Source organism: Polypterus senegalus, chromosome 1, assembly GCF_016835505.1.
Source record: "Polypterus senegalus isolate Bchr_013 chromosome 1, ASM1683550v1, whole genome shotgun sequence".
NCBI classification, from domain to species: domain Eukaryota; kingdom Metazoa; phylum Chordata; class Cladistia; order Polypteriformes; family Polypteridae; genus Polypterus; species Polypterus senegalus.
Window position 1 is genome coordinate 335920753 of NC_053154.1, and position 16542 is coordinate 335937294.

The 16542-nt window shown below is 39.9% G+C and overlaps 1 protein-coding gene across 3 annotated transcripts in view; it reads left to right on the forward strand.

Annotated features, from left to right (window-relative positions):
- lrp5 (low density lipoprotein receptor-related protein 5) overlaps positions 1-16542 on the forward strand; it is a 205802-nt gene that overhangs the window by 43908 nt on the left and 145352 nt on the right. For all 3 annotated transcript variants that reach the window (XM_039738958.1, XM_039738978.1, XM_039738968.1), the window contains exon 2: positions 7270-7663. In XM_039738958.1, the coding sequence (XP_039594892.1) occupies positions 7270-7663 (394 nt within the window). The remainder of the gene's footprint in view (positions 1-7269; positions 7664-16542) is intronic.

Below are 16542 nucleotides of genomic sequence, written 5' to 3' on the forward strand. Positions count from 1 at the left end.
TATCCATCATGGGCCACGTTCAGTTTGGAAAGAAGGATACGGCCAACTGCTTTATAAAGTATGTCTTGCATATTGTTAGTCTGTTATTAACTGTACGTGGTAAGGAATCCCACCATCATGAAACATTCTGCCGCTGGCTGTCTCAGCTGGGTGGCATTTTTCTTTGTCATTCCGCTGTAATTCAACATTTGCAGACTACTTCATTTGTGTATTTTAGTTTTTGTTTGTTCCCTGAACGATTTGGGAATCATCTTAAAAATCTCTCGTTTGCTCCGCAAAAGTGTAAAAATTGGACTTAAGCCTTGTATCGTCATTTGTGCAAATAACAAAAGTATGAACAAAAATATGAATTTCTACAAGAAAGCCATCTTTAAAGTTATTTCTGAGTACATCTGCTCCCCCATCTACCATTTTAAGTACTTTAGCACTTGCTACAGCAGTTTTTTTTTTTTTATAAGCATTTTAATACCTTTAAAGATTTTTAATATCAATGTTTCTCTTCGACTTCTTTGGTCATTTATCAGACTCTTGTGATGCATGTTCAAGTGAAAATTCCATGGTTGCTGCAAATTGTGACAGGAGATTTTAATCGTTACTTGCCCGCACATTTCATTCATTCTCTGTCTTGCTTATCACGTTCGCAGGTGCAGGAAATCAGTGCCTGTTCTGGTAACTTTGAGAACAAGACTGGAGCCAGCGCTACACCAATTTGCAAGTTTATTGCAAAATACTCCCACACTTGAGCCAGTTTAGTGTCGTCTTCAGAAGAAAACTGGACACCCACAGGGAACAATGGTGAAGATACAGAATCCGTGAAAGCAATACATGCGACCCTGAATTGAAACTCGGTTCGTGACGGTCCCAAGCCCGGATAAATGGGGAGGGTTACGTCAGGAAGGGCATCCGGTGTAAACTTTTTCCAAATCCATATGCGGACAGAGGATCCGCTGTGGCAACCCCTAACGGGACCAGCCGGAAAAAGAATATTCTTGAGCAGTGAGCTGGCAGCACTGTTTACTAGGGTTGGCAGTACACCTGCATTGAAAAACCCACATTTTAATACAGAATACCAGCATTTTGTGATTTTGTTTTGGTATGGGAAGTAAATATCATCCTTCCTCTCAATTCAAACTCCCAACCTCCAGACAAGACACTAACTATAGACTGCATGTTCTGTTGCGTTGGGGGACTTCACGGCTATCAAAAGGGAAGCGACGTGCAGTGCGGAGTGATCAATAGTGGGGCCAAGCAGTTTTGCGGTACACCAGGGAGGCTGGAGTAAGACTGAGGGGTTTAGGAGATGTGTCATTTGCTTCATATCCGTTTTGGCACTTGTACTGAGGTCAGAAAGCTGGTATCGATACCAAAGTCAAAGTTTTAGTACTGTTCCAACGTTACTGTCTACTTTCTCCTCAGTAGTTCTATGAAACCATGTGTGTAATACACAATTTGTGAACTTAATTTATACCAACGTTGGTACACAAAGGACTGATGTGTGTTTTGTTTTTTTTTCCCCCCAAATAAGATTTTAGTTTGCTCTTTTGAAACCTTCACAAATATGCTGAGCCTTGTCAGTTTTATTCTTACATGTTAAACCACACCCATGATCCTTTGGTTCTGCTCAGCACTTTGTTTAGCGATTGGCATACTTAATCACTTTTTACGTTTGTATGGCGTAATGCTGCTAAAAATATCTCTGTCCTTGACGGCCTTATGTGTGTTGACACTAAACATTTATCAGCGCCTGGGGCATAAAATATAAACGTTGTAAACAGATGGGAGTTACAGCATTGTGCAAATTTGTCATTATCTGCTGTGGAACTTCTGTGTCTTTTGATGCCACAGTTTACTTGATGGGCTTTACTTTTAGTATTGAATCAGAGTGCTTGTTTCTCTTATTTTTATTCTCTGACATTGTATTTGTTTCTAGCACTTAGTAAACTTTTAAATATTAGTTTGCCAGGTCTCTCTATTAATGTCTCTAATTTTTCTGTTTTATTATTTATATTTCATTAGCTATCATGGCAGCATCTATCCATCTAATTTTTTTTTAATGTAGTTTGACATTGTGTTTTCTAAGGAGGGGCTACCTTTAGAGTAAATCTTATTTTCTGTGTTGTTTAGCCTCATTTATTTCATTTCAGTGCGAGGTTTTATTTTTTTTTTTTTAAATGGTGGCTGGAGTGCCAATACTGCCACCAACCCCCAAGTTTTCCCTGTTTGTTGGAGGACCTACTTGCAGGGCTGGGTGCAGAATAACATCATACCCATATAAATCACACCTGCTTTTACAAGCCCGGAATCAGAGTTGTTTGAAACAGCACACACACACAATTCTGAGCACAAAACCACCATATTGTTCTGTACGTGCATAAAAAGCAGACGTGGATAAGCATACATCCTGCTTCCAATAAAGTGAACAATAAAGCAACTGGCCTTGATACTTGACTGACCCCGTCTTTAGCCTTTGGCATTTTCCTGTGGTCCAGCAAAGTGCCCAATTTATTTCAGCATGGCCTGGGCCTCTGTTGACTCACTAGCTTCACATCTCAGTTCTGTTTTCGGTACCATTTAAGGGAAAAATAAAGCATTTCAAAAAGATTGAATCTTTAAAAAAAGAAAGAAAAAATTTAATTAAAATGAAGGAAAAAGAAGTTAATTAGCAGCAAAAACTGGTCTCTAATTTAAGAATGTGGTTAGAATGAAAACCACAGTAGCACCCAAGAACTGGAGTTGGACACCCCTGGCCTAGAAGAACCTGTTTCAGTACATCTGAAAGTTATTCTCCATGGCTTTGGTTAATTGGTCTCTATCTCCTTGGACCTTTGGCTTGGGTAACACTTTTTTTGTTTCCCAAAATGCCAGTACTGGCTAAATATGGACTTTCATGCTAACATTTCATGGAAGACCATTTTTTTCTTTTTGTCCATCACTGATGCCTGCAGTCTTTGCCACTATTGAAGTTGTGCATGTTTTTTTTTTTTCTTTTTTCAAATAATTAAAGTTGCAGCAGGATGGCATTATTTATTTCTAGATAAACTAGATGCAACGCGAAGTCAAACAAAATGACAGCTTTCATTAGAATACAAACTCCATGAAGAAGGGGCCTGAGTTGCCTCGAAAGCTTGCATATTGTAATCTTTTTAGTTAGCCAATAAAAGGGGTCATTTTACTTGACTTCTCATTGCATCCATAATGGCCAACATGGTACAACACCCTACTACTATAGATAAACTAGAAGAATCTATATTACTAAACGAAGGTTGTATATATGCACGAATGCCAGATGCACCGAAAACGTACGCGCACTGCACCACGGTGGCTTCCCAGAGTCAGTAGGTGGCGCCCAAACAACACAACATGATCTGTAAACTAAACTTGAGGTAAAGCGTTGCACGCCAGGTTGTATATATGCACAGATGCCAGAGGCCACAAGCAAGCCGTACACACTACCACCGCCGCCCAAACGCGACCGCCAACACCACCGCATATACCACCTTCGTTTAGTAATGTAGCCCTCCAAGCCCGGATCCGCAGCCATGGTCACTTCAGTGCACGAATCCTCCGCCGTCCGCAAACGACTTCTAGCTAACACCACAGCCATAGAAAAACAAAAACGAGACCGCATGGATATAAACAATGAATGCAGACGCATACAATGCGCTTCTGAAACACCAGAACCAGATGAGTCACCGCTCCAAAAAGAAACCGCTTTAGTACAAATATGTTTATTTCATTAAATGAAAACTTTCCCAGGACGCAGTCACCCTCCATGATTTTTCTTCCCTCCAAATATCGGAGGGAACAGAAAGTGGTTGCCATTTTTGGATTTGCGAGTCTTTCGAGAATCGTGGGTTTGCTGGTAGTAAATAGGGTATAAAAACGGCCTCCCTGTACTATACTGCAATGGTAAACTAAAGTTTGTGGTCTCTGCACTTTATATTTTAGAATTTTATGGTTGCACTTTTAGATTTTTTAGCCCAACAATATTTTTGGCTTTTTATTACTTGGTTGTGTTACTACAGCTACTGAGTCAAGGAGACTTCAGCTGGAGACTTTGTGGTGAACAATTTCCAACCTAGGAGACTACAGGGGGACACCCAGTGGGTGTCTCTGCCTTCCCAAAGCAAAGAATATTCTATTGAATTAAATCTCTTCACGCTTTTCTGTAAACTACAGAATGGGGGAAATTGGTGCTTGAAATTAATAGAGAGTGCAGCATAGCAGTGAGTGTATGTTTATGTGGTGCAATGGGCAGATTTGAGTGAGAATCTAGGGTTACCATTTATTTACTTTGCCATTTGGTTCCGGCACTGACATTCGAAAGGTGGTATCAATATCCAAGTCAATTTTTTTACTGATCCAACACTAACAAACACACACCACACGGAGTGGTGGCTCCGAGGCTAGGGATCTGCACTGGCAATTGGAAGGTTGCCGGTTCGAATCCTGTTAATGCCAAAAGGGACTCTGCTCTGTTGGAGCCTTGAGCAAGGCCTTTACCTTCAGTTGCTGAGCGTTTTTTGAGTAGTGAGAAAAGCCCTATATAAATGCAAAGAATTATTACACTATTTATTTATGAAGTAAACAGCCATACACGAAACAGAGATGGCCTCAATAAGGTTGTTTAAAATAAGCATAGAAGAATTTGGCACGTTAATGTTATGTGAGACTGCAGGTTTGTTTACTCAAATTAGCTTCTTCTTTGTTGTCCGTTTCATCTCTGACATCTGTGAATGCTTTGCTGACGGCTCAGTAATGGCATCTGCTTTTCAGCTCCCTGAACTTGTAATATAAACTCCAAAAAGTGAGAGAATACAAATTTTTTTATTTTGTCATGAGCAATCATTTATTTGGAAAATGATCAAAGTTATAACTGATTACCGTATTTACTCCTGTACCACGCCCTCGTGTAAGACGCGCACGCTAATTTTTACAAAGAAAATTGGGAAAAAATCTTTTGCCCCGTGTATGACACGCATTGTGATTGTATAGGAAGCGAGTGAGGTTGAAGTAAGACACAGACGTAAATAACTGTAATGGAGAATAATTATGTCTCATTTAATTCTTTCTGCACATGATACAGTATATTGTACTAACTGTAAGCAGTATCCCTACTGCAGAACGTTCAGTGTTTGTCACACCATGCTGCGACAGGTGGGAATCACAAATAGCCCTGTGAAATGAGAAAAGAAAGAACCGTATAGAGACAATCGGTAAAGGACTGTAACGGCAAGTGGAAAATTATTGTGCTCACCAGAATCCAGTTTAATCATCATCTTCCGATTCGCTGCTGGATTCGCCACCGCTACTGATGTCCCATACGGTGTCGTCTTCGCTTACCCGTAAGGTGTCGTCTTCGCTTCCATCGATGCTGTTGGATATGCTGCACTTTTTGAAGCTTTTTACAATCAATTCCTCTGGAATAAGCTTCCAAGCAGCGATGATCCAGCCACACATCTGCGCCAATGTTGGGGCTTTCATTTTGCCAGTTGGCGTTGTTTCGTGTACCGCTGTTGCAGCCCAATCGGTGTACATTCTAGATACATGAGCCTTAAACGGTCGATTAATGCAGACATCTAGAGGTTGGAGGAGCGAAGTCATGCCTCCAGGAATTACCACTTGATCTGTTTTCCCATCTTTCAGTTTTTCTTTAACACCTTTAGTTAAATGGCCACAAAGCTGTCCATGACTAACATGTTTGGCATTTTCAGGAGACTGCCCGGGCGACGTTGCCACACACATTTCAGCCAATCGATTACAAGATCATTATCCATCCAACCCTTTTGTTGAGCTCTGACAATGATCCCAGGAGGAAACTTCTCATTTTTCGGCAAGGTCTTCCTTTTAAACATTACGTACAGAGGTAGTTTCTTTCCATCTGCAAGAATTGTCAACATCACGGTACACCGCTGCTTCTCTCTGCCTCCCGTGCGTACCGGGACACTCTTGTCTCCGACTGCATTAACAGTAGTGTTTGAAGGGTTCTCAAAATAAACTGGTGGTTTATCAGCATTACCGATTTGCCCCATTAAATACATTTTCTGCTGCCTCAACTGAATAACGTACTTTTGGAAAGCTAGTAGCTTTTCTTCATATGCGTCTGGTAGACGCTGCGAAATGCTCGTGCGGCGTCTTATTGATAAGCCATTCCTTCTCATGAAGCGCGTTACCCATCCGCGGCTTGCTTTGAACTGAGTGATTGGTATTCCACGTTCTTTCGCCATATCACGAGCTTTCACCTGAATCATTTCCGTGGACACTGCATATCCAAGCTGACGCCTGCCTTGAATGTAATCAGTGAGTGCAACTTCAACTTCTGGGAACTGGGCACGTTTTCCGCGAAATGCCCGTCTGTTTATGTTGCAAGACTAAAGTTTTTCTTCTTCTTTCGCCAATCTCGAACACAAGACTCTGGAACATCATACATGCGACCTGCTGCCCGATTTCCTATCTTCTCTGCTTCCAAAATCACTTTTAGTTTCTCTCCCGCCGTGAAGGAGCGTAAACGCTTGCTGCTATCCATGCTGAATGACAGCACCAAACTCTACCGTATTCCTCGTGTATGACGCGCACCTGATTTTCTAATGCTCATTTTCGGGAAAAAATGTGCGCGTGGTACAGGAGTAAATACGGTATATTGAGTTTAATAACTTTTTTAATCCACTATGGAAGACAATAAGCCACAATATTTTAAATTATTTAAAGGAGGTCTTTAATAGCATTAATGCTGATCCAGGACTTTAAAATTAAAAGTTCTGAATACCAGTTGAGGCAGTCTACAGTTTGTCATAGTTTGAAAAGCTTTCCTCCCACTCTTCCCATAAATCTTAGTTCATGCCAAAAGATTTAGGTCATGTCTGGAGACCCTTTGTTAGCAAATAATTTATCAGCTTCACTGCTTACAGAGATCATTAATTGTCTTATCAATAACTGCCTCCCCTTGAAACTGCAAAATACCTATAAAGATACAGATTTGGTTACAACTTAAAGAAAGTAACTAGTATGAAACTGTTTAACATACTTCTTCTTAAACAATAAAATATATTTTCCTAGTGATAGGATTTAAAGTTAATGGAGCAGCATACAACCCCAGAATAGCCCTATACAAATTAAGCATATATTCTTCCACAACACTGAGACATTATTGAGATTTTTAAGCATTTTACATTATGCATTATATAGATAAATGTATAAAGTACCCAGTAATGTTAAATGTAACTGTTATACTCTCTACTTAGTAACACTTTTTCTTTTCTTATCTTCCAGCATCACCTCTCTTGCTCTTTGCAAACAGGCGAGATGTCAGGCTGGTAGATGTTGGAGAAGCAAAGCCGGAATCAACTGTGGTGGTCAGTGGCTTGGAGGATGCTGCAGCAGTTGACTTTCTACACTCTGAAGGTTTAATTTATTGGACTGATGTAAGCGAAGAGGCCATCAAGCAAACATTTTTCAACCAGTCTGGGAATGTTCAAAAGGTGGTTGTTTCTGGCTTACATTCTCCTGATGGCTTGGCTTGTGACTGGCTGGGAAAAAAGTTGTACTGGACAGATTCTGAAACCAACAGAATAGAGGTTGCTAATCTCAATGGAACAATACGAAGAGTGCTGTTTTGGCAAGATCTGGACCAACCAAGAGCAATCGCCTTAGACCCGGCTCATGGGTAAATATTTATTTTATAGTAAAGTGTGAACAAGAATGGTATTAAAATTGAAAAAAAAAGAGAAATCTTGTAGTGCTTTTCAGCCAAGGCTAGTTGTTTTGAGCAAGATGTATGTTGAACCTTTTCAAACACACAGTTTACAGACTAAAGTATAGTGCTGTGGCATTTTTTTGGTATGGTTAGGCCTAAAAAATAGTTAAAATCAGTTGTCTTAGTTCTGCCCCACCAGTGTCAGTTTTTGCTTTGAAATCAAATGCTCATGGTCTTGTAAAGTATTTCTCATGCATTTGATTATTTAAGTCATAAATCTTAATTAGTTGGCTGCATTTTTTTTTTTTTACCATGCAAAATATATGCATATTTAGACTTTAACAAACTTGCATTACTTGTTAGAGATGCTTTGATCAGGATTTTTAAGGGCTGATACCCCCTTACAGATATCATGTTACTGGTTTGGCCTTTTTCAATACCTAGTCAAATTTTTTTTCTTTATCTCTTTAAAAAAAGTTTTTACACTTCTTCCCATTGCGGCACTTCCTGTGTGATTTTGGGCTATAAAAAATAAATTGTATTGTATCTTTTCCCACTTTTTTTTCCCCCCCCAGTCCTGCACTCCCTCCCCAGTTAAGCCCCTTTCCTTCATGTCTACTTTGACTTTATCCATTCTCCTCCACTTCAGTCTCCCTCGCTTTCTCTTCGCCTGGACTTCCATTTCCATCACTCTTTGCCTGCCCACATCTTCATTGTGTACCACATCAACATACTTTCCTGTTCTTTCTTAGATATCTCTTCCACTTTTTTGTACCTCTGATTGTCTCATTTCTTATTCTGTCCTTTTTGGATTTTTTCACCTATCTTTTTGAAAAAAAAAAAAAATCATAACCAGATGTGAAGAAGCCTTATGTTCTATATTAGTCTTAACTTTGGTACTTTTATAATTAAAATGTAGGCCTCAGGTGTTACCTGTTCATTTTTTTTACTAACAAAATTAAATTTTATTGGGCTTATTCAGTGACCATAAAAATACTAAAATACATCTCCCTGTAAATGCATACTTATCAGCTTATAAAATATGTAGAGAAAATATTTATCCATAATACATAGTAAAGAAATGCTTCATGTAAGATTGATTACTTTCTTCAGTAATGTACTTATCTGGAACAAAGTTTAATTGAAAAAGTTTCACCGGTTATCTAAGAAAAATATATATTATGAAACATTGATTCACTTAATTGATATTGGCAGTTAAACACTGCTTACTTGGCATCTTTCTTCTAGGTTTCGTTTTAATAACATGCTTGCATCACTTGTGCGTGTGTGTGTGTATATGTGGTGTTAATGGCAAAGCGAGTTTTATGTTACCTTGGAGGGGGAGCCCTTACTCCGACATTATATACGAGGTGTGGCAGAAAAGTAATGAGACTTATTTTTTATTTACCAAAGTTTTTATTTTTTTGAAACATCAATGTTATCCCCTTCAAAGTAGTTCCCTTGGGCAGCACACACCGATGGAGACTTTGTTCCCACTGTTGGTAGCAGCGCTGGAAGTCTTCAACCGGTATGGTCTTCAGCATGTCCGTTACACTCTTTTGGATGTTTTCTAAAGTCCCGAAATGACGTCCTTTGAGGACATTTTTCAGTTTAGGAAAAGAAAAAGTCACACGGACTGAGGTCAGGTGAATAAGGGGGCTGGGGAACCACAGGAATGCCTTTTGAGGTCAAAAATTCTGTTATGGAGAGGACAGTTTTTCGGCACCATTTTTTCACAGACCTTTCGCATGTGCAAATGTTCAGTCAAAATTTGATGAACAGTAAATCAGTTCAAATTTAATTGTTCACTCAACATCCTTAATGTTAAACGACGGTCTGATCTCACAAGAGTGGTCACACATTTGATGTTTTCATTGGTTTTCGAAGTTGAAGTCCTCCCTGAACGGTGTTCATCTTCAACGTGTTTTCTGCCTTCCAAAAATGATTTGTGCCAGCGAAAAACTTGAGCTCGGGATAAAGAATGTTCCCCATAGGCCTGTTTTAACTTTTCAAACGTCACACTTGCCGTTTAATGGCACAACGTTGCTCCAAATTCCGCTGTTCCATTTTGCGTGACGCACAACCAAAAACACAACTTCGCTAATAACAGTCACAAAAATCACGTAGTTGAAGGAAAGAGTTGAAACTCGCACTGAGCTATGGGAGGGTACTGATACACGGGCTCTATCAAGGACAACAGCGCAGCGTTGCCAGATCGCTTGCAGTGTTGCCAGTCTCATTACTTTTCTGCCACACCTCGTATATCTATCTATATCTGTCCTGTCCTGTCAAATGCATAGCACTTGCTCTTATTGTATAATGGATTATTAATAATCATTTTTAGAGAAAAAACTTGGGAGAGTCTGGCTATGTACATGAGGGCACAGTTGCAAATTATATAATTCAAAATGCACAGTACGTTACTTTTTTCTGTTTCACTCCAAAATGCAATTCAGCTTCACTTTGAGACTTTATTTTAGAGCATATGTTGCTGTCAAATGGCTAATTGAAATGGAGTAAGCGTGCAGTCTAGTTAGTTTGTACATCAATAAAATTTCTTTTGTTAATCTATAATGAATGAGAGTGATTTTTTTTTTATTATTATTATTCAGAAGGTAATATTTTCAAAGAATAAATTGCACAATTGCAGTTTAAATAATACATACACTTAAGGCAATAAATGGAACTTTTGATTCCCTATTTAAGAAAAATCTGTATTATTAAGACAATTTCCTTTATATTCCACAGCTTCTTTTGAATGTTAAAGAAAATCTACAAAATCTCAGGCACTCTTTCTAAGCAAGCCGTTCCTGACAGAGGAGGGGGACAAAAAATTCTAGGTTTTGCAAAACGTCCATTTGCAGTACATGTCAAGATATAAAAACTAGCAACAAGATTTTAAAATCAATTCACAAACTGACAAGGCAGCCAGTGTAAAGAAGGTAATATTGGAGAAATATTGGAGTCATACTTTATTTCCCCAACCAGGAAGCAAGTGGCAGCATTCTGGACCAACTGTAACCTGCGTATCAGGGATTTGCTAATCCCAGAATACAGTGAGTTGCAGTAATTGAGGCGAGAAAAGATAAAAGCATGAGTAGCTTTCTCAAGATCCCTAGAAGATTAAAAAAAAGCTTGATCTTACCTAATAGATGAAGCCGGAAAAAGCAACTCTTGACTACAGAATTAACTTGTTTCTCAAAAGAGAGGTTACTGTCAAAGATAACACCAAGATTGCGGACTTGAGGTTTGCAAAAGACAGAGAAAGAGCCGAGAAGTCCAAGAGCAATTTGGGTTTTAGCTGATGGACCCGCTATAAGCTCCTCTGTTTTATTTTGATTCAGATCAAGAAAATTATTAGCCATCCAGGATCTTAGTTCATAAAGACAGCTGTGGAGTTGATTTATTGCAGAGTTGCAGATGGGAATATAAACCTGAGTATCAGTAGCATAGCAGTGAAAAGAAATGTTAAATTTCCTAAAAGTAGCTCCAATTGGGTGAAGGTATATAGTGAATAAGATAGGACCCAAAATGGTTCCCTGAGAAACACCACATTTAAGAGGAGCAGTAGACGAAAAAGAGGAATTTACAAGTAAGATATAAGGCTAGTACTAAAGTGCCAGAGAGCTGGCTGAATCTTGGCTATCAAACGAGAACGCCATCAACAGACATTTGGACATAAATCAACATATGCAAACTTAAGAAAATGTTCATAATAAATAAAACTTTGCAACTGATACCCCCCCACCCCGATCACACTGATTTAAACCCCCACCTCCACGTAATGTTTGTTATATATTGCCTTTGATTCTTGTAAGTCTAAGCATTATCCTCTGATGAAGACCTCTGGCAGGGGCTGAAAGCTCAGGAATAAAAACTACTTTATGATACAGTATTTGCAGCTGGAGAAAATGCATCATGTATCTATCTCTCTATCATCCCCTTGTACGTCTCTCGTACGTAACCCGGGGATTATATCTATCTATCTCTCTCTCTCTCTCTCTCTCTCTCTCTCTCTCTCTATACATACATACATACACCAGAAGAAATAAAACTTCTAGTTTGGCTGTCCTAGTCCTGTCCTAATGTTATAAAGGAGCACCAGTCCAGTGTTTCTTGACACAGTTCTGATTAATAATTTGTTGGCTGAAAGTCCTTAGTGTTTGTGTACAGAGAGAGGATATGCAAGATTGTTCATTATGGCACTGAGTTTTGTTTTGTTTTAATTCTGTCCTCCAGGGGGTCCAGAGTGTGCCCTGTAACTGAGCCTGCCCTTTTAATTAGCTTGTTGTTTTGGTGGGCCTCTCTAGAAATAATGTTACCAGGCCAGCACAGAGTTGAAAATGTGAAAGAGTCTGCTCTGCACTTTCTTATATAGCTTCTGTGTGCTATATCATCAGTCCCACTTGTCATTGCCATGGACCCCCAAGTACTTGTAGGAGTGCACCATCTCTACATCCACTCCTTGAATATTGACTTGACATAGAGGCTGTTTGGTGCTGTGAAAGACAGTAACTACTTTCTTGGTTTTGCTGATGTTAACTTGTAGACAATTCTCAAAGTTTTCCACCTGACTCCTCTCCTTTGTCTTACCCCTCTTATCACTGTACCTCTCTTAGTTCAGAGTCATCTGAGAATTTCTGTGAATATCTACCTTTTCACTTCCTGGCTTTCTTTCATTATCCTTTTGCCAAGGATCTGTCTAGCTTGTCATTTCTTAGTACAGTAGTTTGATAAGAATTATAAGAATGTGCAGCCGTCAGGATCTTCTTGGTACAGTAATAATAGTGCACCAATTTATATTAATTATAGCCAGTGCTTGCTTTGGTATGCATTTTCCCATGTCATGTGGATTGTCTTTAGGTTATTTGGTTTTCTTGTATAGGCAAAAGCCATGCATTGAGATACTTTGTATATGTAATGCATCTGTATCTGATCCATTTGAGTGTGTTGTCACCAGAGAAGTGTTATTTAAATGGTAAATACTTGAACATGTTTAATGAAAGTAGGATATACAGGCCGAATTTTCTTAACCTTTGAAGTTCAAAAAAGACCAAACATTTTATTTATGTAAGCTAAAATACTGAACAATATGCCACTCTGCGCACCACCAACCTACAGACATGCCGGTAAGCAGAATAAGCAGCCCAGCTGCAAGTAATGCCATCGATGCCTCAAATGGTTAAAACCACATGTGTTCAACGACATCGAAAACTGTTACAAATGAAGATGGACATTGCTTATTGTACTCGCTTTATTGTGTCCTGAATCCGAGAAAAACCCAAGAACATCCATAATACATATGCCAGCATCTCAGTCACAGCAATATGCACATTCTCTCTACATTCTTTTGATCGCTGCCCAACTGTAACCTCACTTGCCACTTCCTTGCCTGTGTTTACAAAAGGTACTGCTAATAAAGGAGCACTTATTGAATTAATAGGTTCTGTTTGTCTGTGTCATTAGAGTGCGCTAAATGGGGAGGACCAGCTAGGAAGGGTTTAAAACCTGCTTTGCCAGCATCTGTCAGAGGTCGCTTTGTTGCTACGATTGATTAGGTTCAGTTGTGCAAATTTGATTTATAGACTCGACTTGCGATTTGTTAGGATGCCACGTTGCAACTTTGCTTTCTTCGTAAAGCGCACTGTGATTTGGGTTAGTGGTATTTAGGGGTGGGGCTTACATAAACAAATAGTACAAATATGTACAAATAGTTTATTTTCCTAACTGGTTTTCAACCTCAAATCGGTTAAACTTTTTTATTCAAATCCCTAATCTTAACATGATTGTGGTAAGATGGAAGAGGCCAGATGCAGTAGTTCAGCTTGACCATAATTAAATTTGAACATGCTGAATACTAAATAGAGACCAAAAGCCAGTTATTGTTCTTTAACAAATGTGTAGCCAATCTCTGCATTTTAAGGGAATAAAAAATCTGAATGGTAGCACATAGTTATCTAGCGTGGTTTGATTCTTTTTGTATGTGCTGCTGTCCATATAAATAAACAGTTGAACATCTAGCAGCTAGCATGCCTACTGTGTTATATCCTCTCTGACAGGTTATTAAAGCTTCCCATTAGGATTTTTTTAAGGTAGTAATGACTGTTTTTCACCTGTTCTAAACCATTTGTAAAAAGGTAATAAATTGCCCATAGGTTTATTTTGAAACCAGAATTTTTTTTAACAGGCCTGAAATTTGAGGCAGCGTTGTAGGATTTTTTTTGTCCAAATTGTCCACAAATAACCTTTTCCCTTTTAGTTTTAATATTAATAAAGTTAGGCATACAAGCCAACCCGCTACGCCGCATAATCAGGCCACTTTTTAAATGATTTTTAAGCACAGAGGAAAAAATAAACATTTGAAAATTCGTAATTTAATAAACCACCAAGAAAAGTAACATTGCAACAATGCACGCACGAACCAACATACAATTGTCCGTGACTGAAAACGGAGGAGCGCCGCGCTTTCTCCTTCCAAAGCGAAGGACGGAGTTGAACGGCGCTCGTTCAGTACGCACTGCCCGCTTATGTGCCCGCCCCCAACTCCCTACCTGAGTGAGTCTCTTTCGTCTGTGTACAGTCCACACGCACCTGTGAGTTACGTTGACTGTTAATTTTCCAAACACCGCCTCAGTCGGTTTCCACGTTGATTTTTCATTGTTCTTTGCGGTTCTGGCTGCTTTTTTTTTTATATATAATCCTCCAAGTCACCCGACCATGGGGGGCTTTACAAAGGGCAGGGACGTAATCAGTGCGAGCATATGACCCGCACGCACTGGGAATTTCGTTAGTGGGGAACAATGGGAAGCCACGGTCTCCATCACGAATGGGGTTCAACGGCTTACCCACGCCGGGTAGACACACGTTGATCCATTCAGTGTAGCGTGCAGTACCGGACATACAAGTGCATCACAGACCTGTTAATGCTCAATCTGACATGGCTGAAAGCCACTTGCCCCTCTAAGAATTTGGACGCCGACCGCTCTTGGGTCGTGTAACTATTTAGCAGGCGGGAGTCTCGTTCGTTTTCAGAAATAGCCAGCCAAATCGCTCCACCAACTAAGAACTGCCATGCACCACCACCCACAGAATCGAGAAAGAGCTATCAATCTTGTCAATCCTGTCCGGGCCGGGTGAGGTTTCCTGTGTTGAGTCAAATGAAGCGAAAGGCTCCACACCTGGTGGTGCCCTTCTGTCAATTCCTTTAAGTTTCAGCTTTGTAACCATACTCACCCCTGAACCCAAAGACTTTGGTTACCCGGTTGGCCTGTTGCGGGGCCTGCATTGGTGAAGCAGGTGAGACGGTAATGAAACAGAGGCACAGGGCTTATTGGTTTTTAAAGACTGCTTCCTTCATTGGGTTTTAACCAATGCACGGAACGAACCAACACACAATCGTCCGTGCGGCGCTCAGGGTGGAACGGGAGGAGAGGGAGAAGGACATCCACTCCGCTCCCTCCGTCATGCTAGTCTGCTGGTTTCTCGTCCAGTATGCACTGCCTGCTCATGTGTCGTCTTTGTACAGTCCAGATGCACCTGTGACTCACGTAGACTTTTCATTGCTCTGTGCGGTTTTGGCTGCCTTTCTATATATAATCCACCAAGACACCCGACCACGGTGGGAGGGGGGTGTGTACAAAGTGCAGGAGTATCTAAGAAGATGCATGTTTGTCGCGGATGCGAATTGCTGTATGTAGCGTGTAAAACAGTTTGCTATAGTGCACACGGTCGTGCGTTGTAACCGAAAACTCGTTTTTTGAAGACTGCTCACTTCATTGTGTTTTAACCTCAGTTTTAAAGGAACGTTTTAAGGATCCCATGGGATACCCTCGCAAACAGTTTTACGCCGCGATATGGCGATTCACCTCGCGAAACATGCCTCTATGAACAGTCAACGTGGGTCGGAGCTGCATGTGACCTCTACGACAGACGAATATAAATGACGGCGATTTTTCTGTGTCGTCGAGTCCGAGTTGGTGGGCGTGGCTCTGTGAGTTGTCGTAGTATCAAATGGTCTTGGAGTTGGTGGGCGTGGCTCCTTCCTGCGTGCGCCATAGGTGTCTCAGTTGTTGTTGGCTTAGTGAATCCAAGCCCCTTCCGGCGTGCTTTCCATGGTTGTCTTGCCTTAGTGAATTATATATATATAGATTGTTGTTTTTATAGTCCGTATCTGCCATTTGATCACTAGCATGTAGGTTATACATTAGAAGCGAGCCGAGGTGCAGCAACTCCATGGAGAATGAGTGAAGAAAAAGAATGTAAATAAGCACAGGTTTTGCATTCCATCACTCATATTTCAACTACTACATTCAGTACGAATAATTAGGGTTATATAAAAAAAAATTCTGTAATGTTGAATTTCTTCCTACACGTCACTTATATCAAATAAAACATTTTTCTTTATTGTGGATCCCCTCACCCCAGTATGTGCAAGATGTCCTCAGATTCTAGAGTGAAGTTTTTCATCTATTACATTAATAAAACACACATCTTGCAAAATGTCTTCTTTTGTTTTTAAAAAAAATATATATATAAAATGTGTGTGTGCGTGTATAATAAACTAGTGGAAACATTCTGTACTACAATACATTTAAAGAATTCAATGGTTGGCAGTATCACTGAGAAAGTAAGTTAGCCCAAGGTTTATATTGAGTAGAGGGATAAATTCTGCCATACATGTATATACATTGTAGGAGATAGAGAGAGACTACTCCAGTGTTTTGTCTGTTGAATAAAAAGTCAGGTGAGAGTTAATTTAACACTGAAAAATAAATATACATGCAACATTTCTTCTCCTCAGTGGTGGTTTCAAAATAGCCCACGTTTTTCAGACTGTTACAATTCGTGGG